We start from the raw sequence: 21,118 nt of genomic DNA, 5'->3' as shown, positions 1-21,118 counted from the left end.
TCAATTCAATTACTATCTTACTTCTTACAGTAGCAAAGTCTTGTCAGAAATTTCTGATGAATTATGCAATTGGTCCCTCAAGCATCTCACCCACGGAAAATAATTTATCTAAATGAATAAAATGTGACAGACCATCAATTGGCTCTAATTTCATTGTGTGTTACATATGGAGAGCTAACAATGGTCATGCAGATTTATACTGCAGAGCAAATTTGTACTTCCTGATGGGTAGTTATGCTTTTCCTAACAGGCAGACATAAGGAGCAGTCTTTACTGGTGATTGTCACACATATATATCAAAACAAAATACACATGAAAAGTTCTCTCAACAATCCTGCGCCCACAGACTGAATCTTGGTAGATTTAAGTACAGATCAGATTAAGACTACATTGCACTGCTTCTCTGACACATACTCAAGTTAGCTCAGTGCTAGCAGCGCAGGATCACTGAATAAATGCTTCAAGATATTACATGCTAATCTAAGATATAGATAGAAGATAGTATGGAGGATTTTACCCTCCAGTTTCCATGTGTTTCTGGCGTAATTCTCACTGGCAGAGGGGGGAAATTGGATGGGGATTGATCCTGATTTCTGCCCTCTGTAGTGGTGTTCTTGTGTTATTGCTAGAAGATGCCAGAAAATGGGTGGGTGTAACCAAATCAGGCACAGATGACCGAGCGATAACATATGTCATAATCGCCATAGCAATGCTGGACGTAAGGATGCCTGTACATGACAGGTGTCGAGCATTGCTAGGGCCAGCAGAGGCCTTTTAAAAATTAAATCAGGGAGTGCAGTCGATGGTGGCACAGTTGATTTACGCATTCTTACTGGCAGTTCGCACTGGATGAGGCCGGATGCCTTTTCCCAGTTGGAGGAACATGGCCTCTTTAACCTGGGGCAGCAGTAAAAGACCTGCAGCAGTCTCCACCAGAGGCTTGCCAAAAAAATGTTAGCCTGACCCATGGAAATTCTCTAGGGTCAGCAGTACCACTGTTAATGAGCGGAATTCTCTCCGCGACAAACTTACTGCAAAATAGCTGTCAAAATAGCTGGACAAAAATTTGGCAGATGGAGTATAATGTGGAAAACTGTGAGGTTATCCACTTTGGTAGTAAGAATAGAAAAGCAGAATATTATTTAAATGGAGAGAGACTACAGAATTGAAACATATTAAGATAATGAAAGGGCTCGACAAGGTGGATGCAGGGAGGATATTTCCACTCGTAGAAGAAACTAAAACTAGGGGTCATAATCTCAGAAAATGGGGCCGCCCATTTAAAACTGAGATGAGGAGGAATTTTTTCTCTCAGAGGGTTGTAAATCTATGGAATTCTCTGCCCCAGAGAGCTGTGGAGGCTGGGTCATTGAATATATTTAAGACGGCAATAGACAGATTTTTGAGCGATAAAGGAATAAAGGGTTATGGGGAGCGGGCAGGGAAGTGGAGCTGAGTCCACGATCAGATCAGCCATGATCTTATTAAATGGCGGAGCAGGCTCATGGGGTCAAATGGCTTACCCCTGCTCCTACTTTTTATGTTCTTATGTTCTTAGAATGCTGCAGTACAGAAGCATCTGGGTGTCCTTGTACATGAAACGCAAAAAAGTTAGTAAACAGGTACAGCAAGTAATTAGGAAGGCAAATGGAATGTTGGCCTTTATTGCAAGGGGGATGGAGTATAAAAGCAGGGATGTCTTGCTACAGGATATTGGTGAGGCCACACCTAGAGTACTGCCAACAGTTTTGGTGGCCTTATTTAAGGAGGGATATACTTGCATTGGAGGAATTTCAGAGAAGGTTCACTGTTGATTCCTGAGATGAAAGGTTTGTCTTAAATGGAGGGCAAAGAAACCTAAGGCAAAAATCAAAAAGGGCCACATTACAGCAAAATTCTAAAGGGGCAAAGTGTGTTAAAAAGACAAGCCTGAAGGCTCTGTGCCTCAATGCGAGGAGTATTTGTCATAAGGTGGACGAATTAACTGCGCAGGCAGCAATTAACGAATATGATATAATTGGCATCACGGAGACATGGCTCCAGGGTGACCAAGGTTGGGAACTCAACATCCAGGGGTATTCAACAGTCAGAAAGGATAGACAGAAAGGAAAAGGAGGTGGTATAGCGTTGCTGGTTAAAGAGGAAATTAACACAATAGTAAGGAAGGACATTAGCTTGGATGATGTGGAATCTGTATGGGTGGAGCTGCGGAATACCAAAGGGCTGAAAACGCTAGTGGGAGTTGTGTAGAGACCACTAAACAGTAGTAGTGAGATTGGGGACAGCATCAAACAAGAAATTAGGGATGCGTGCAATAAAGGTACCGCAGTTATCATGAGCGACTTTAATCTACATATAGATTGGGCTAACCAAACTGGTAGCAATACGGTAGAGAAGGATTTCCTGGAGTGTATTAGGGATGGTTTTCAAGACCAATATGTCGAGGAACCAACTAGAGGGCTGGCCATCCTAGATGGGTGATGTGTAATGAGAAAGGACTAATTAGCAATCTTGTTGTGCGAGGCCCCTTGGGGAAGAGTGGCCATAATATGGTACAATTCTTTATTAAGATGGAGAGTGACACAGTTAATTCAGAAACTAGGGTCCTGAACTTAAGGAAAGGTGATTTCGATGGTATGAGACGTGAATTGGCTAGAATAGACTGGCGAATGATACTTAAAGGGTTGATGGTGGATAGACAATGGCAAACATTTAAAGATCATATGGATGAACTTCAACAATTGTACATCCCTGTCTGCAGTAATAATAAAACGGGGAAGGTGGCTCAACCGTGGCTAACAAGGGAAATTAAGGATAGTGTTAAATCCAAGGAAGAGGCATATAAATTGGCCAGAAAAAGCAGCAAACCTGGGGACTGGGAGAAATTTAGAATCTAGCAGAAGAGGACAAAGTGTTTAATTAGGAGGGGGAAAATAGAGTATGAGAGGAAGCTTGCTGGGAACATAAAAACTGACTGCAAAAGCTTCTATAGATATGTGAAGAGAAAAAGATTAGTGAAGACAAACGTAGGTCCTTTGCAGTCAGATTCAGGTGAATTTATAATGGGGAACAAAGAAATGGCAGACCAGTTGAACAAATACTTTGGTTCTGTCTTTACGAAGGAAACACAAATAACCTTCCGGAAATACTACGGGGCCGAGGGTCTAGTGAGAAGGAGGAACTGAAGGAAATCCTTATTAGGCAGGAAATTGTGTTGGGGAAATTGATCGGATTGATGGACGAAAAATCCCCGGGGCCTGATAGCCTGCATCCCAGAGTACTTAAGGAAGTGGCCCTAGAAATATTGGATGCATTGGTGATCATTTTCCAACAGTCTATCGACTCTGGATCAGTTCCAATGGACTGGAGGGTAGCTAATGTAACACCTCTTTTTAAAAAAAGAGGGAGATAGAAAATGGGTAATTATAGACCGGTTAGCCTGACATCAGTAGAGGAAAAATGTTGGAATCAATTATTAAAGATGAAATAGCACTGCATTTGGAAAGCAGTGACAGGATCGGTCCAAGTCAGCATGGATTTATGAAAGGGAAATCATGCTTGACAAATCTTCTAAAATTTTTTGAGGATGTAATTAGTAGAGTGGACAAGGGAGAACCAGTGGATGTGGTGTATTTGGACTTCAAAAGGCTTTTGACAAGGTCCCACACAAGAGATTGGTGTGCAAAATTAAAGCACATGGTATTGGGGGTAACGTACGGATGTGGATAGAGAACTGGAAGCAGAGAGTCGGGATTAACGGGTCTTTTTCAGAATGGCAGGCAGTGACTAGTGGGGTGCCGCAGGGCTCAGTGCTGGGACCTCAGCTATTTACAATATACATCATTGATTTGGATGAAGGAATTGAGCGTAATATCTCCAAGTTTGCAGATGACACTAAACTGGGTGGTGGTGTGAGCTGTGAGGAGGATGCTAAGAGGCTGCAGGGTGACTTGGGCAGGTTAGGTGAGTGGGCAAACGCATGGCAGATGCAGCATAATGTGGATAAATGTGAGGTTATCCACTTCGGTGGCAAAAGCATGAAGGCAGAATATTATCTGAATGGCGGAAGATTTGGAAAAGGGGAGGTGCAATGAAACCTGAGTGTCATGGTTCATCAGTCATTGAAAGTTGGCATGCAGGTACAGCAGGCGGTGAACAAGGCAAATGGTATGTTGGCCTTCATAGCTAGGGGATTTGAGTATAGGAGCAGGGAGGTCTTACTGCAATTGTACAGGGCCTTGGTGAGGCCTCATCTGGAATATTGTGTTCAGTTTTGGTCTCCTAATCTGAGGAAGGACATTCTTGCTATTGAGGGAGTGCAGCGAAGGTTTACCAGACTGATTCCTGGGATGGCAGGACTGACATATGAGAAGAAACTGGATCGACTGGGCCTGTATTCACTGGAGTTTAGAAGGATGAGAGGGGATCTCATAGAAACATATAAAATTCTGACGGGACTGGACAGGTTAGATGCAGAAAGAATGTTCCCGATGTTGGGGAAGTCCAGAACCAGGGGACACAGTCTAAGGATAAGAGGTAAGCCATTTAGAACTGAGATGAGGAGAAACTTCTTCACTCAGAGAGTTGTTAACCTGTGGAATTCTCTACCGCAGATTGTGTTGATGCCAGTTCATTGGATATATTCAAGAGGGAGTTAGATATGACCCTTACGGCTAAAGGGATCAAGGGATATGGAGAGAAAGCAGGAAAGGGGTACTGAGGTGAATGATCAGCCATGATATTATTGAATGGTGGTGCAGGCTCGAAGGGCCAAATGGCCTACTCCTGCACCTATTTTCTATGTTTCTATGAGGAAAGGTTGAGCAGGTTGGGCCTATACTCATTGGAGTTTAGAAGAATGAGAGGTGATCTTATTGAAACATATCAGATTCTGAGGGGGCATGACAGGATAGATGCTCAGAGGATGTTTCCTCTCGTAGGGGAATCTAGAACAAGGGGGCATAGTTTCAGAATAAGGGGTTGCCCATTTAAGATGGAGACAGATTTTTGAACTACAGGGGAGTCAAGGGTTATGGGGAACAAGCAGAAAAATGGAGTTGAAGCCATGATCAGATCAGCCATGATCTTATTGAATGGCGGAGCAGGCTCGAGGGGCCAAATGGCCTACTCCTGCTCCTATTTCTTAAGTTCTTAAGAGCAAATGTTTACAAAGCATGGATGAAATATGATCATTTTTATATGGATAATAAAAGCACTGTCAGGTCTCTGGTACATTGCTGAAGTGGCCGCTCTTGAGCTGAAGCCTAGACACATGGTACATGTGACTCACACTACAGTGATAATGTATCGTGTGATTCACCTTGCATTATATTGTTCATATGACTATGATAACTGAATTTCATCTCTCTGGATGTTACAGTTTAATCACATACCCTGTATGTATTAAGAGCCATAATTAGAAAAGCGTACCCTGCAGTGGAGTCCCTTTGTTCATAAATAAATTAAGAGAAAATTGACCTTTCTGAATGAAGCTTGCAAAAATAGTTCCGTGGTCATAGAATCATACAACACAGAAGGAGGCCATTGGCCCAGCGTGCCTGTGCTGGCTCTTTGAAAGAGCTATCCAGTTCGACCCACTCCCCTACGCTTTCCCCATAGGTCCTTGGGAATAAAACTAAGTTGGGAATGTTAACCTTTGGCGATGGAGTAAAACGGGCAATATCTGTTGGCTGCCTGCTGTGCATCTCTCCCCATTTTCCTTTCCATCTAAGTCAATGAAATGAAAAATCGTGAGGGATGCATAATGGGCAGCCAATCCAATATCACCTATTCTAATCCGTTGCCGAAAGTTAAAATTACCGATCTAAGTATTTTTTGGAAGTGGTAGTTTTTTTGTTGAAGAAACATGCAGGTGATCAAAGGGAGATATTAAGAAGGTGTTAAGCTATCAAGCTAAGGGTACTCAATGAAAGGACTTGAAACATTCTCAATCCAACTTCTAGTTGATGAATCTAGAATAGAGAATTGCTATGGTGAGCCAGTGGTGGGACACTGGAACTCCCCTCGACGAGGTAGGAGATAATTAGAAAGAGTTCCTGCTCTTTAATCTTTTACGTTTAATTTTATATCTATGTCCTCTTGTTATAACCCCTCACTGGAAACAGTGGGCTGCTTTTCACCATCAGTGGGCACCGGGTGGGCAGCAGGTGGTGCAGAGAGCCGAGGCCAAATTTTATTGGCCAATATACTGTACCCGATATTGGCCTCGTTCTTGAGCACTAAGCCAATCAGCAGCACGTTTAGCGCTGAACTCAGCGTGCCAATCATGTAAATGAGCAGGCAGCACAAATGTTGCATGCTGCCAGCACCACTTTGAACTGGTGCGGGCAGATCGAACTTCGCGCTCCCTGCGCCCGCTTTTGGGCCTAATCGAATTTAACCCCCAAGAAGTCTTACTGCAATTATATAGGACCTTGGTGAGATCACACCTGGAATACTGTGAACAGTTTTTGTCTCCTTACGTAAGGAAGGATATACTTGCCCTAGAGGGAGTGCAACAAAGGTTCACCAGACTGATTCCTGAGATGGCGGGATTGTTCTATGAGCAGAGATTGAGGAGACTAGGCCTATATTCCCTAGAATTTGGAAGAATGAGAGGTGATCTCATTGAAACAGATAAAATACTTAAGGGGCTTGACAGCTGGGAGGATGTTTCCCCTGGCTGGAGAGTCTAGAACCAGGGGTCACAGTCTCAGAATAAGGGGTTGGCCATTTAGGACTGAGATGAAGAGACATTTCTTCACTCAGAGGATGTGAATCTTTGGAATTCTCTACCCCAGAGGGCTGTGGAGGCTCAGTCGTTGAGCATGTTCAAAACAAAGAGTGATAGATTTTTGGATATTAAGGGAATCAAGGGATATGGGGATGGTACGGGAAGGCAGAGTTGAGAAAGGCCTACTCCTGCTTTTACTTCTTATGCTCTATGTTTTTAACTCCAGTCTCTTCTGTTTGAATGTGCACAAGTGTGGGAGTTGGCAAGGGCAGGGTTGGTCTCAGCTGTTATGGCACTCTTCCATAATTGAAGAGCCTCTCCACTGCCGCTAGGTTCACACTGCAATTATGACCACATCAGTGGGGTACTGCAGAACTGCCAACACCCTTGGACTCTTACCAAACATAAACCACCACTTTCAGGAGGGAGGGGAGGCAAAGAATACTTTCCCAGAGAGGTTGGTTTGTACAAATGAATTAAGAACAAAAATAAATGCTGGAAATGCGCACAGGTTATTCAATATCTGAAAGAGAGGTGAATGCTTCAGGAATACATTTCTTTAGAACTTGCACAGTCATGCTGGATGAAGCTCATTTTTATCGATTTGCAAGTACATATCCATGAGAGCAAGGATAGGAGACAGACAGAATTATAGACCTTATTATAGAAATTTACAGCGCAGAAGGAGGCCATTTCACAAAGAGATGGCTAATTGGTTTAATTATCTCACTATCTTTTTTCTCTTACCCTCTGGCTTGTTAATATTTTGTGTGTAATCAATTATTTATTGCAACACAGATATACTACAAAAGAAAAGAATACTGGTAAGTCCAATTTTCCAAATACATCCTCTCTGCACAGAGTCTCTCCCAAGGAGAATATTTGGAAATTGCACGAGTGTTCCCACGATTAATTTGATGGTACAGAAAATCCTGAGGAGTGCACCTGTGTTTTCCTGATTTGTGTACCCAGCAAGACTCACCCCTGGGAGTGTATATTTGTAAAATCAGCCCCGTAAGCTACAGGGAAATGTGAAGAAAGTCCATTCAAAGATCGTAGCGATTGTAACATAGGGACATTACAGCAACAACACCAACTTGCATTTATATCAGGAAGATTTTCCAATTTGGCATTCCCAGCACACACCAGGAACACATATGAAGTTGCTCACCTGCAGCCTGCAGTTTTCTGGAAATTACAATAAATAGAACAAAAATTGGGTACACAACTTCCTGGCATGTCCTGACATGTAGTGGGGGCACCTAAGTGAAAATTCTGCTCTAGGGTGTCTTCAAAATCCCAAGGTGCTTCACAGATCAGTAGTAGCAGAATAATTAGAGGAAGGGAATCAAAGTATGGTTCAAGAGATAGATTTTTAGCAGGCTATTGAAGCTGGGAGATAAGGACTACGGATCATCCTCCACCATTTCCGCCATCTCCGGCGTGATCCTACCACCAAACACATCTTCCCCATCCCTTTCCTTTCAGCATTCCGAAGGGACCGTTCCCTCCATGACACCCTGGTCCACTCCTCAATGGTGGGGGCATAGGGAGGGCAAGAAGGAGAATGTGCAGGAGGTCAGAATTGGAAGAGCAGAGGGCACAAGCTGGGATAAATAGCTGGAAAAGCTTGCAGGAACAGGGTGGGGAAAGGACATAGAGGGATTGATAAACAAGCATGAGTATTTTGAAATCAATTCACTGGGGAATAGGGAGCCACTTGAGATTGATGAGGATAGGAATAATAGGCTGGAAAGGATGAAGGTGGCAAGGTTTGGATGAAACAGCATTAAGTAGGGTGAAGCTCAGAGTTTCCACATGCTGGCAACATCCAGCTTTACCTCACAACCAGTATTCCCTTCAAGCGCTCTGGAAGACCCGCGCAGCCAGCTCACTGGCTTTTAAAGAAAAAAACCACAAACGCATGGAATAGGCCCTTATGTGGACACCAGATGAGGACAAAACTGGGTGAGCTGTGCAACCCATTGTGGTCATATTGGGGCTGAACTTGGTCAAAGCCAAGGCCTGCCCAAGTGCCGCCCAAAGGACTGCCGATGGCTGCCAAGAGACCAGGCGGTACTTTGTCAGGATGATCCTTCTAAAAGAGGTGGCAGTACCGCCCGCTGACAAAATAACGGCTTTACGCCATCAACTGGGCGGCAGTGGGTGGGAGCTCTTAATCTCGGCGGCAAATGCGCTTGCCGCCCAAGTGCCGCCGAGGATGGAGTCGGGCCAAGGGAGGGTGGAGCTGAAAATAAAAACCATTACCCAAAAAATAAATAAACACCGGAACACCTTCAGGGAACCCCATCCAGGTAAGATGCTGTAAAGAAATGTTTTAAAGATGTTCACTAACCCTTTTTTGCAGGTCTTCGTGTTAGACCTGCCTCCATGCAGCGGTCCTTCCCCCTGCTGGCGTTGACTCCTGCCCGCACCAATCTGGCAGCTCGGCAGGCGGGAGGACACTTGCGCTACTTGGCCGTCAGCACTCGCCTCCCACCCGCTGCAGCCCGAGTGGAAACTAGCACAGAGGGGAGACAGGCGCCAAAAGTCAGCGGCAGTGGGCAGTAAGGCCTCCAATATCGGGGCCATAGAATCATAGAAATTTATAGCACAGAAGGAGGCCATTCGGCCCTTCATGTCTGTGCCAGCTGAAAAAGAGATATCCAGCCTTATCCCACTTTCCAGCCTTGTTGGTTATGGCACTTCAAGTGCATATCAAAGTACTTCTTAAATGTGATGAGGTTTTCTGCCTCTACCATCTTTCAGGCAGTGAGTTCCAGATCCACGCTACCTATTGGGTGAAAAAAGTTCTCCTCAACTCCCCTCTAATCTTTCTACCATTACTTTAAATCTATGCCCCCTGGTTATTGACCTCTCTGCTAAGGGAAATAGGTCCTTCCTATATAGTCTACTAACAGTCAGCATCTCTCTGTTTGGTCTCACACGTCAAGAATGGCCACTTGAAATGCTAGAGGCTGATGAACATGTGTGCAATAATTTCTTCCAGCAGAGGAGGAAAGAAAATTGAAGATATTTCACAAAAAATACATGACCCAACCTTACAAAACTCTTCTATTTATTTGTCTTCTTTTGCACATCAACTGAACTTCACACGAAGGCTATCCTGTTTTTGTACAGTAAACTACATTTGTTTTTGGATCCTATTTAATCTTCACATATTATTGAAAACAATAGTACAGCGTTTTCTCTTAAAGATGATACTTTTACCAACATAATCAATATTTAGTGTTGGTTACATTAATGCATCATTCAGATCTGTATCTGTTATGATTGGGTTGCAAGATCAAACACAGTTATATACTCTTAATTTTAATTGAAGCAGTACCAAAAGATGTAAAACATATTTTGAAAGGTCATTTCAAAAGCATTTATTTATTTCACAAAGCTAGTGGATTGCGCGGTGCACTCACCTCATCCCTGAGATTATAGGGTTAAATACAGCTCACATTGATGGATTGAAACTTTTCTCTCTATAAGGGTCTGAATAAGATGAATTTGGATATTGCCAACCTAATTTCACATTTAGGTTTTGACACAAATCTCATTTAGAAGGGACAAAAGGATGGTTGATTTGGGAGCTGTAAGTGCCGCATTAATACAGTATGGGAGTGCTCTCTTGAGGTTGGAATTTAGGCACATTTGTGGGGTTATCTAAGGGAGCTCTATCCTCCATCCATTCTCAATTATGCTAGTCATGGGAATTGCTGTTACTGACACTGGGTGCTCAAAGTAGAAAAATGTTCAATTTCTTAAAGTGTAAACATTCCACAGGGATATTTGTTCATGTATTTTACTACATGGTGGTGGTTTAATGGATCGGGGAAGGGTGAGGTTGTGCTAGGAGAGGATGCAGAGAGATACCGAACGTTCTCAGAGCTCTAGTCTTATCTGCCCATTAGATTGCCTTTCAATATCAGCTAGGAAAAGATGAGCAGAATAAAATGCTATGTCTGATAATAGAGGACACAGAAAAGGATTGTTTGAGAGTATATCAGGATCATTCTAAAGCAAGAGACCCAAGAACATTATCTTGAGAAGCCGCCACAAATACCGTACAAGCTCCAGCATCAATTTCCTAGCCAGCAAATCTATGTAACTGGTAACATCTTTTTCAGCCAGACAATTTGTCTAATACAATTCTTACTTTCAGTTTGACAAATGAGCACAAACAATGTTTTTTTTCTTCTTCCTACTTCTGTCAAGGAGGAGATGGGATCGCCCCTCAATGTCCCTGTGTGGCTGTGCTGGTCTCAACCCAGATCCATCTCAGGTTTGAAGCATGTTAACTTACTGCACAAATGCAAATGCATGTTAACTTGCTGCTTATTTTATATATATATATATATATAAATGGCTTGAATATTGGAATACAGAGTAAAATTTCAAAATTTGCGATGATAGCAAACTTGGAGGTATGGCAAACAGTGAGGATGATACCAATCGACTGCAACAGGACATAGATAGGTTAGCAGAATGGGCAGACAATTGGCAGATGGAATTTAATACTGAGAAGTGTGAGGTGATGCATTTTGGCAGAAAGGATAGGGAGAGGCAATATAGACTTAATGGCACAGTTCTAAAGAGTGTGCAGGGACAGAGGGACCGGGGGGTTCATGTGCATAGATCCTTGAAGGTGGCAGGACATATGAGAGTAGTGAGCAAAGCATATTAGATCTTGGACTTCATAAATAGAGGTATAGAGTACAAAAGCAGGGAAGTTATGCTGGACATTTATAAAGCTCTGGTTAGGCCACAACTAGAGTATTGCATCCAGTTCTGGTCACCGCACTTTAGGAAGTACGTGAAGGTCCTTGAGAAGGTGCAGAGGAGATTTACCAGAATTGTTCCAGGGATGAGGGATTTTAGCTACAAGGTTAGGTATGAGAAGGTTGTTCTCCTTGGAGCAAAGGAGGTTGAGGAAGGATTTGATAGAGATGTACAAGATTATGATGGGTTTGGATAAGGTAGACAGAGAAAGGCTGTTCCCATTAGCTGATGGTACAAGGACTAGGGGACACAGATTTAAGGTTTTGGACAAGAGATACAGGGGGGATGTGAGGAAGAGGTTTTTTACACAGCGAGTGGTAATGAACTGGAACTTACTGATGACGAAGGTGGTGGAAGCAGAGACAATCAATGATTTCAAAAGGAAATTGGATAGGCACTTGAGGGAAATTAACTTGCAGCGCGACGGGAATAGAGCGGGGGAATGGGACTGACTGGATTGCTCTACAGAGAGCTGGCATGGACGCGATGGGCCTAATGGCCTTCTTCAGATGACTCTGATGTTATGACTCTAAATAGGCCGTTAATTGACTGTCCATTAAAATCAGTACGATATTGGTGTGAAAACCAGTGTATAATTTTTTGCTTGTTAAAACAAAGTTTTTGACATTTTTTTCATTTAAACATCTTTATATTTTGACCATTACATGTTAAACATTTACCTGTTTTTCTTTTTCAAATTTGATTTTATTTAGTTTCTCGAAATAAAACATGGGAAGAAAAATAAAAACATACCCTCGTACCATTATAAATAGCAAATGAAAAATCCAATACTTTCTTCAACATTAAGAAAATATCAAAAATGAATCAATTTCTGAAAAGTCTAAGCAGAAAGAAAACCAAATACATAGGTCATTGCTTCACTGAGCCTGGCAATCAAAGCCACATAGTAGTTTCTGTGAAACTCGACAAACATCTCTACAATTAGAACTTTCCCAGCTGTTGGCAGTCATGCTGCAGCATCAGTCAGTTTCAGTGAAAGATTTCCTCTCCATATTATTCAATTTGTTGTCCCATGTCTTAACTTCTTGAATGCATATTCGCCAACCATCAATTCTTTACTGGCTCAAGATATATATGTATATATTTCAAAGAGGGTCATCAGTCATCTTTCTGGTGTCAATCCTGTGATAAAGAAACAAAAATAAAGATAGTTGCTTTTCATGGCTTTTAGAAAACCCCAATATAACATCCAATGGGCCCAAAATTCCACATTGCCTTTTTAAGATTAACGGCCGATTTTTTAAGCCGAAGTAGTGCCAAAAAAAGTCCGAAGCTTCGCCATTTTTCTTTTCAAATTTGGCACCGTGCAGAAAGACCTTAGCTTCTGTAGGTGGAGCTAATTGATAGCAACGAAAATCTGAGGCCCGTTCTCTGCGCATGCCCAAGCATTTAGGTTTCCAGGGTAACGTGTAATTGTAGAGCTTTACTCTGTACCTAACCCGTGCTGATTTTTCCCATGCCGACCCGCTGAGATTTCCAGCATTTTCTGTTTTTATTCCAGATTCCAGAATCCAGTAGTGTGCTTTTGTATCCATACTGTGCCTGCCCTCGGAGTGTTTTAATGCTGAAACTCCTCGTCCCAGCCGACAGCTCGCAAATGGCCTGCCACGACCGCCCCTATCCCTGGCCCAAAAGGCCCCCCCTCCCTCACCCTGCCGCCGCTCCTATCCCTGGACGAATAGCCCCCCATTGCCGTCCCTATCCCTGGCCCCTTGCCGCCTCTATACCTGGCCGAAAGGCCCCCCGTTGCCACCCCTATCTATGGCCAAATGGTACCCCATTGCTTCCCTTATCCCCGGCCGAATGCCCCCCCCCCCACTGCCTTTCTCTGGCTTGGCTTCTACCTCCCCCCGCCGAGCCGAGCTCCTATATCCGGCTGAGGGAGCGATCCTGCCGGCCGGCTCTTCCACCCTGTGTGCTTTGAGCCCGGTGAGCAGCGGTTCAGTGGTGGAACTTCAACTCACAATTTACTGCAATAAATAAAGCTTCTCTTTTCCCTCCACACAAACAAACATTTTTAGTTAGTTTGGATATAATATAAGTCTTGTTCCTTCCCTCCAAAACCTAGAACTCGGATGCGATAAACAAGATGGCGTCAGTATCGCTGATTTCTATCTGACTCTGACTGAGTAAGGTAAGGTTTTATAAAGCGGTTCCCAGCGCCGTTTAAAAAAAAAATCTTTATTGGCGAAACTCGCAAAATTGGCCAGAAATGGCGTTATGGGTTTGACCCCAAGTGACATCATAAAAACGTTAACTAAAAAAATAGACCGTTATCTGTTAAGGACGGTGTTATAACATTGGCGAAAATTGCAAAATTAAGTTAGCTCCAAAAAACACTTATAATGGAGCTAACTGGTGGTGAATTTTGGGGCCATGTTGCCCAAAGAATCAGGAGAATCCTTTCCACTTAGCTTAATCAATCCTCTGGGTGTGAAATTAGAGCAAAAACTTTTGTTAGGCAACCGTATTAAGGTTTACGGAACCAAGGCGGGTAAATGGAGTTAAGGTACAGAGTAGCTTAAAATTCCTTCCCCCACCCCCCAGAATTGTGTGAATACTAAGTTTGCTACTTTGCAAAAAAAAGTATTAGCATGCAATGGGAACCTGAGGGGGCAGGAAAATTGCTAATGAGAAAGTTTTAAAAGGAGGGGCTAGAAATTCAACTTATTTGTGCCTCCCGTTAGTGCCCTGGCCCCTCAATTCACTTTCGCCCCCTGCAGCAGCGCCAGGCGAAAACACTGGCAGCGGCAGGAAACACGGCTTGTGTGGCCGTCCGCTACTGGGGCTAAAATTAAAGGTGAGGTGGCCAAGTGAAAAAAAATCGTACCTGCTTGTTGACGCTGCTGCTCCGGTTTCTTCGAATTCGGTATCCCCGAATTCCAAATGGAGCAATGCTGAATTTCTACCCAGAGGGAAACAGAAAAGGCCATTTGGCCCATCAAGCCTATTCCTTCCACAGATCAGGAATCCAACTAACCCTTTTAATTTCCTAAGGCAAGGTTCTACAAAGATTCCCCTTGGTTCCTGCAAAATTCCAAAATACTTAATCTACATTATGGCGCTAAATTTGCGGTGGATACGTAGCTAAGGAGTACGCTGCCGACATTGGTAGGAAATCTGCATTTACCTGGTGCAAAACCCCCATTGAAAACTTGCGTTGTTTTGCTGCAGAGTTGTGCGCAATATAATGGCCCATGGATCCCAGGAGCGCACTGTTGTACATAAGCATGCCTGGGATCATGTGGGGTGGTGCTCCTTTCACTTCCTGACTCTTAGACAATCAGGAAACAGAGGAGATTGCTAGTGTTTGTGGTTGTAGATGTTCCCAATTTTTTGTATAGCATTCACATGGAAAGACCCACTATAAAGAGGATGTTAGTGGTATTTAAATATTCAACGTACACCAAACAAAATCAAAACAAATTTATCTCTGCGCTTGCAAGCCAGGTAATCAAATACCAAAAACATTGAATTTTCCTATTCCGTTAAAAGTGGAAGCTATGGAAGGATTGTTAAAATAACAGCGACTGATTTATACGATGTTGGATTCATAATTTTATATTCCATTGAATATTTCAAAGGACATACAGCATTAGTATAAAAAATCAATCAATCAAAACGTTTAAAAAATAAATCAATCAAAACAAAAGGAATGATAAGTGAATTTGCCACGGGTAAGGTCATTCAGAGTAAGCATTGTGTTTTAATGCTTAATCTAGTGAGTATTGACAAAAGCAGCAAGGTAATCTGAGAATGCATTGTTAACTTAATTTCAAGATATTTAATATCAATACAATTTATTCAACCGCCCTCCCCTTACGTTGTGCAAACAGGCTCTTGCGCCTGTTTGCACCAGCCGTAAAAATTTCCAGCATAATTAATGCGTAGTCGGTGGGCAATTCGCCCAACTTTTCACCTGCACATTGATTTCAATGGGTAGGTGAAATGTGCAGTGAAGTCAATACAGAGTCGAAACTTGACAGATCACAAGTTCAGGATTTGGAGTACGTCATCATACCGACCGCAAATTCAGGGCCTCTATATCCTTTACTGGTTAGCTTCCTTTACAAGTCAGTCCCAAGGTGCGAGGAGCTCAGGAACAATGGGGGTAACTTTTAATCTCGAAAACCGGGTGAGTTAAGGTCGGGTAGGAAATTAAAATTTAAAAGAAATTCCAACCCGCCGCAAATCCACCCACTTAATGGAGGTGGGACGGGGGGATAGGCGACCAATCTGCTCTCAGGAGGCGGGTCAGTCCTTTTAAGGAGGCTGTGTGCTTCCATTTTAACATGCTTTTATTTTTAACTAATGTCGGTCTCAGGAATTCTAGCAGGTAAAAAGAGGCGATAATGGCAGGATCCATAAGTTAAGTGCATTTACAGCACTGTTTGTGGGCCAGTGTTTCCACCAGGCCCAACAAGCAAATCTGCAAATCCTCCCCCTTCCGCTATCTCGTACCCTGACCACCGGCCGACCACCATCTCACCCCTCCAGACCACCATCCCGCCCCCACCCGACCACCATCTCGTCTCCTTGCTGCCCCCGAACACCAACATGTCCCTCCGACCACCATCCTGCTCCCCCCCGCGATCTCTTCACCGCCCCACCCTGATGGGAATCTCTCCCTACCTGCTCCTCCACTACGTCCTGCTACTGCAGGCTTTCCCACCTGACAGGCAGCCAGTCTGACAATCAGTTAACACCTGCAAGAAGTTTGGGAAACTAGTAGGGAGCTGGAGTAGGCCACTTGGTCCTTCGAGCCTGCTCCGCGATTTAACAAGATCATGGCTGATCTTGTACCTCAACTCCACCTTCCTGCATTATCCTTAATGTTATGTCTTGAATAAAGAGTCAGACTAGATACTGCAAGCTCAAAGTAAGGTGTGACCGTAGTCCTTTATTACAGATCTGAGTGCTTCTCCAGCCTGTGAGGCCTCCTTATATACAGGTGCTCCCAAGGGATTGTGGGATCCTTTGGGACTCCAGGGGATAAGCCCTATGGTGGTTAGACATGGTATTTACAGGTTTACATATATACCAACACCACCCCCTCCCCAAAGTCAATAGTGTAACTATTTACAAAATGAGTCGATCAGGGGCTTTCCTTTCCCTGGTTAATCGCCTCGGTGCAAATGCTGGTTTTGGTGAGTCATTTGTTGGGCCCTCGCTGGGCTGCTGGGGATGGTGAGTCCTGCTGGGCTGCTGCGGATGATGGGTTCTGCTTCGTGGTCAACCTCTGGGTCGGTTGCCCCTTGTGTGTGTGTGTGGGAGGGTCGAAAAAGGTGGAGTCTATTGTGGGTTGTTCTGGATAGTCCGTAAATCTGAGTTTGGTTTGGTCCAAGTGTTTCCTGCAGGTGAGTCCATTTGAGAGTTTGACCACAAACACCCTACTCCCCTCTTTGGCCAAAACAGTACCAGGAAGCCACTTGGGACCTTGTCCATAGTTCAACACAAATACAGGATCATTTATCTCGATTTCGCATGACACATTTGCGCGATCATGATATGTATTCTGTTGAAGCCGCCTGCTCCCTACCTGTTCGTGTAGATCAGGGTGGCCTAACGAGGGCCTTATTTTAAGTGTCCTTTTCATGAGTTCAGCGGGAGGGACCCCCTTAAGTGAGTGGGGTCTTGTGCGGTAACTAAGCAGGACTCGGGATAAGCAAGTCTGCAGTGAGCCTTCAGTTACCCTTTTCAAGCTCTGCTTGATTGTTTGAACTGCTCGTCTGTCTGACTGTTGGACGCTGGTTTAAACGGGACAAATGTGACATGTTTGATCCCATTGAGGGTCATGAACTCCTTGAACTCAGCACTGGTAACGCACGGCTCATTGTCACTTACAAGGACATCTGGCACGCCGTGCGTGGCAAACATGGACCGTAGGCTTTCAATGGTGGCGGCGGACGTGCTTGCCGACATTATCACACATTCAATCCATTTGGAGTACGCATCTACAATCACTAAGAAGATTTTTCGCAAGAATGGGTCTGCATAGTCGACATGGACCCTGGACCACGGTTTGGAGGGCCAGGACCATAAACTTAGTGGCGCCTCCCTGGGTGCATTGCTTAACTGTGAACATGTATTACATTTGTGCACGCAGGACTCTAAGTCTGCATCAATACCGGGCCACCACACGTGAGATCTGGCTATCGCTTTCCTCATTACAATGCCTGGGTGGGTGCTGTGGAGATCACTAATAAAGGAGTCCCTGCCCTTTTTTGGCACAACTACCCGATTACCCCATAGGAGGCAGTCTGCCTGTATGGACATTTCGTCTTTGTGCCACTGGTACGGCTTTATTTCTTCCTGCATCTCTAACAGGACCGACTCCCATGGAGCACACAGTTTTTTACTAAGGACAGTAAGGGGTCCTGGCTCATCCAGGTTCTAATCTGTCGGGCTGTAACAGGTGATTGCTCACTCTCGAATGCTTCCATTACCATAACTAAATCTGCAGGCTGTGCCATCTCCACTCCTGTGGTGGGCAATGGCAGCCTGCTGAGAGCATCGGCACAGTTTTCTGTGCCTGGCCTGTGGCGGATGGCGTAGTTGTATGCAGATAACGTAAGCGCCATCTCTGGATGCGAGCCGATGCATTCGTATTTATCCCCTTGCTTTCAGAAAAGTGGGATATAAGCGGCTTATGGTCGGTTTCCAATTCAAATTTGAACCCGAACAGATATTGATGCATTTTCTTTACACCGTAAACACACGCTAACACTTCTTTTTCGATCATACTGTAGGCCCTCTCAGCCTTAGACAGACTCCTGGATGCATAAGCAACCAGTTGCAATTTCCCAGATTCATTAGCTTGTTGCAGTACACACCCAACCCCGTACAACGACGCATCACATGCTAGTACCAAACGCTTACATGGATCGAACATAACAGCTTCCTAGCTTTCTCAAAGGCATTTTCTTGGTTTTATCCCACACTCATTCATCTCCTTTATGTCTGTGGTCTCGGTGCGTTCTTGATTGTCTCCGTCATTGAATCGGTGGGCCTGATGCCGTCCGCCGCGATTCTTCTCCCCAGGAACTCTACTTCAGGCGCCAGGAAAACGCACTTCGAGCGTTTTAGCCTGAGCCCCACACGATTAAGCTGACTAAGAACCTCCTCCAGGTTCTGCAGGTGCTCGACTGTGTCCCGACCTGTAACCAAGATGTCCTCCTGGAAGACCACAGTGCGCGGGACCGACTTCAGCAAGCTTTCCATGTTCCTCTGGAATATCACCGCGGCCGATCGAATCCCTAAAGGGCATCTGTTGTAAATTAAGTGACCTTTGTGCGTGTTGATGCAGGTGAGGCCTTTCGATGATTCCTCCAGCTCTTCCCTTGTGATGGATGGATCGCACCCCCGGAATCAAATGGATCTGCACTTTTGCTCCTTGGAACTTCCCGATGCCTGGTTCGAACAGTGAGGGGAACTTGTTTAGGACCTAGGCACATGAGATGTCGTCGCCAGATGAAAACGCTTGGACGTCGTCCCAGTTCCAGCGTATCTTTCCCAGCCAGCTCCTGCGGAACAGCGTGGGGCCATCGCCCGGTACCACCTAGAATGGTAACTCGTGCACCGCTCCATCGTAGGAGACTTTTACGGTAGCACTGCCGATTATGAGAATCAGTTCCTTTGTATACTTTCTCAGTTTAGTACGAATGGGAGTCAGGACTGGCCTTGAAGCCTTGTTGCACTACAACTTATCGAAAGTCTTTTTACTCATGATGGACTGGCTTGCGCCCGTGTCCAGCTCCATGGACACCGGGAGTCCATTTAATTCAACCTTCAGCATTATCAGGGGACACTTTGTGGTAAATGTGTGCACCCCATATACCTCTGCCTCCTCGGTCTGAGGCTCTGGTTCATCATGATCCATTGTGGATCTGTCCTTCTCTGCAACATGGTGATTTGCAGGATTAGCAGGGTTTGCAGCTTGCCTGCACATGCGTTGGAGGTGGCCCATTGTTCCACAGCCCTTGCAAACGTATCCTTTGAAGCGGCATGAATGGAAACGATGATCACCTCCGTAGCGCCAACAAGGTGTTAATGTTCTTGTATTCACCACCCTTGATGGTGGACTCTGAGTCATCTGCGGACGTGCAGCTACAGGCGTGTAAGTCCTGCCCTGTATTTCGATTCGAAAACAACGTTACATTGTTCACAGTACTTGCAGCAGCACTCGTGTGCTGAGAAATGTGTTTGGTATTGTCACTGGTGGCGATAAACGCCTGGGCTATCGCTATGGCTTCACTGAAGGTTGGGGTCTCTGCAATCAAAAGTTTGCAAAGTATTACTTCATGGCCAATGCCAAGTGCTCCATGTGTCCTTCAAATTTGCGCTGTCCTGCAAGGCGCCTTAGCTCGGCGACGTAGCTCGCCACTTCCTGGCCTTCAGACCTCTTGTACGTGTAGAACCGATACCTCACCATCAGAACGCTTTCCTTCGGGTTTCGATGCTCCCGGACCAGTGTGCACAACTCATCGTACGACTTGTCTGTGGGTTTCGCTGGAGCGAGCAGATTTTTCATGAGGCCATATGTTGATGCCCCGCAAACGGTGAAAGATAGAAACATAGAAAATAGGTGCAGGAGTAGGCCATTCGGCCCTTCAAGCTCGCACTACAATTCAATAAGATCATGGCTGATCATTCACCTCAGTACCCCTTTCCTGCTTTCTCTCCATACCCTTTGATCCCTTTAGCCGTAAGGGCCATATCCAACTCCCTCTTGAATATATCTGATGACCTGGCATCAACAACTCTATGCGGAAGAGAATTCCACAGGTTAACAACTCTCTGAGTGAAGAAGTTTCTCCTCATCTCGGTCCTAAATGGCTTAGCCCTTCTCCTTAGACTGTGACCCCTGGTTCTGGACTCCCTCAACATGAGGAGGATCGCCCTTCGTTTGGCAGCGATCGCTTCTCCTTCCAGCTCATTGGCCACGAAGTATTGGTCGAGTCGCTCCATGAAGGTTTCCCAATCATCTCCCCCCCCAAATTTCTCCAAGATGCCCACGGTTCTCTGCATTGTTGCGGTGGAGTTCGTCATTCGTATCTCGTCGCCAGTTGTTCTGTCTAGACTAGATACTGCAAGCTCAAAGTAAGGTGTGACTGCAGTCGTTTATTACAGGTCTCAGAGTGCCTCTCCAGCCTGTGAGGCCTCCTTATATACAGGTGCTCCCAAGGGATTGTGGGATCCCTTGGGACTCCAGGGGATAAGCCCTCTGGTGGTTAGACATGGTATTTACAGGTTTACATACATAACACTTAAGTCCCTTCATTCTCAAATTTTTAATGACCTCTGTCTTGAATATACTCAACGACTGAGCAACTAAAGCTCTCTGGGGTAGAGAATTCCAAAGAAATTTCTCCTCATCTCAGTCCTAAATAGCCGACCCCTTATTTTGAGACTGTGACACCGTGTTCTAGATTCACCAGCCAGGGGAAACATCTTCTCAGCATTAACACTGTCAAGCCCCTTAATAATTTTATATGTGTCAATGACATCACCTCTCATTCTTCTAAACTCTAGGGAATATAGGCCTAGTATACTCTTCATAGGGCAATCTCCTCA

General features: G+C 44.7%; 1 protein-coding gene across 1 annotated transcript in view; it reads right to left on the bottom strand.

Moving 5' to 3' along the window:
* Positions 1-12,453: 12,453 nt before the first annotated feature.
* col7a1l (collagen type VII alpha 1-like) overlaps positions 12,454-21,118 on the bottom strand; it is a 505,550-nt gene continuing 496,885 nt past the window's right edge. The window contains exon 96 of the mRNA XM_070898381.1: positions 12,454-12,667. Coding sequence (XP_070754482.1) covers positions 12,662-12,667 — 6 coding nt within the window. The 3' untranslated portion in view covers positions 12,454-12,661. The remainder of the gene's footprint in view (positions 12,668-21,118) is intronic.

This window comes from Pristiophorus japonicus, chromosome 13 (genome assembly GCF_044704955.1).
Source record: "Pristiophorus japonicus isolate sPriJap1 chromosome 13, sPriJap1.hap1, whole genome shotgun sequence".
Lineage (NCBI taxonomy): Eukaryota > Metazoa > Chordata > Chondrichthyes > Pristiophoridae > Pristiophorus > Pristiophorus japonicus.
The sequence above is the reverse complement of the archived record's forward strand: the minus strand, read 5'-3'. Positions and strand labels throughout refer to the sequence as shown.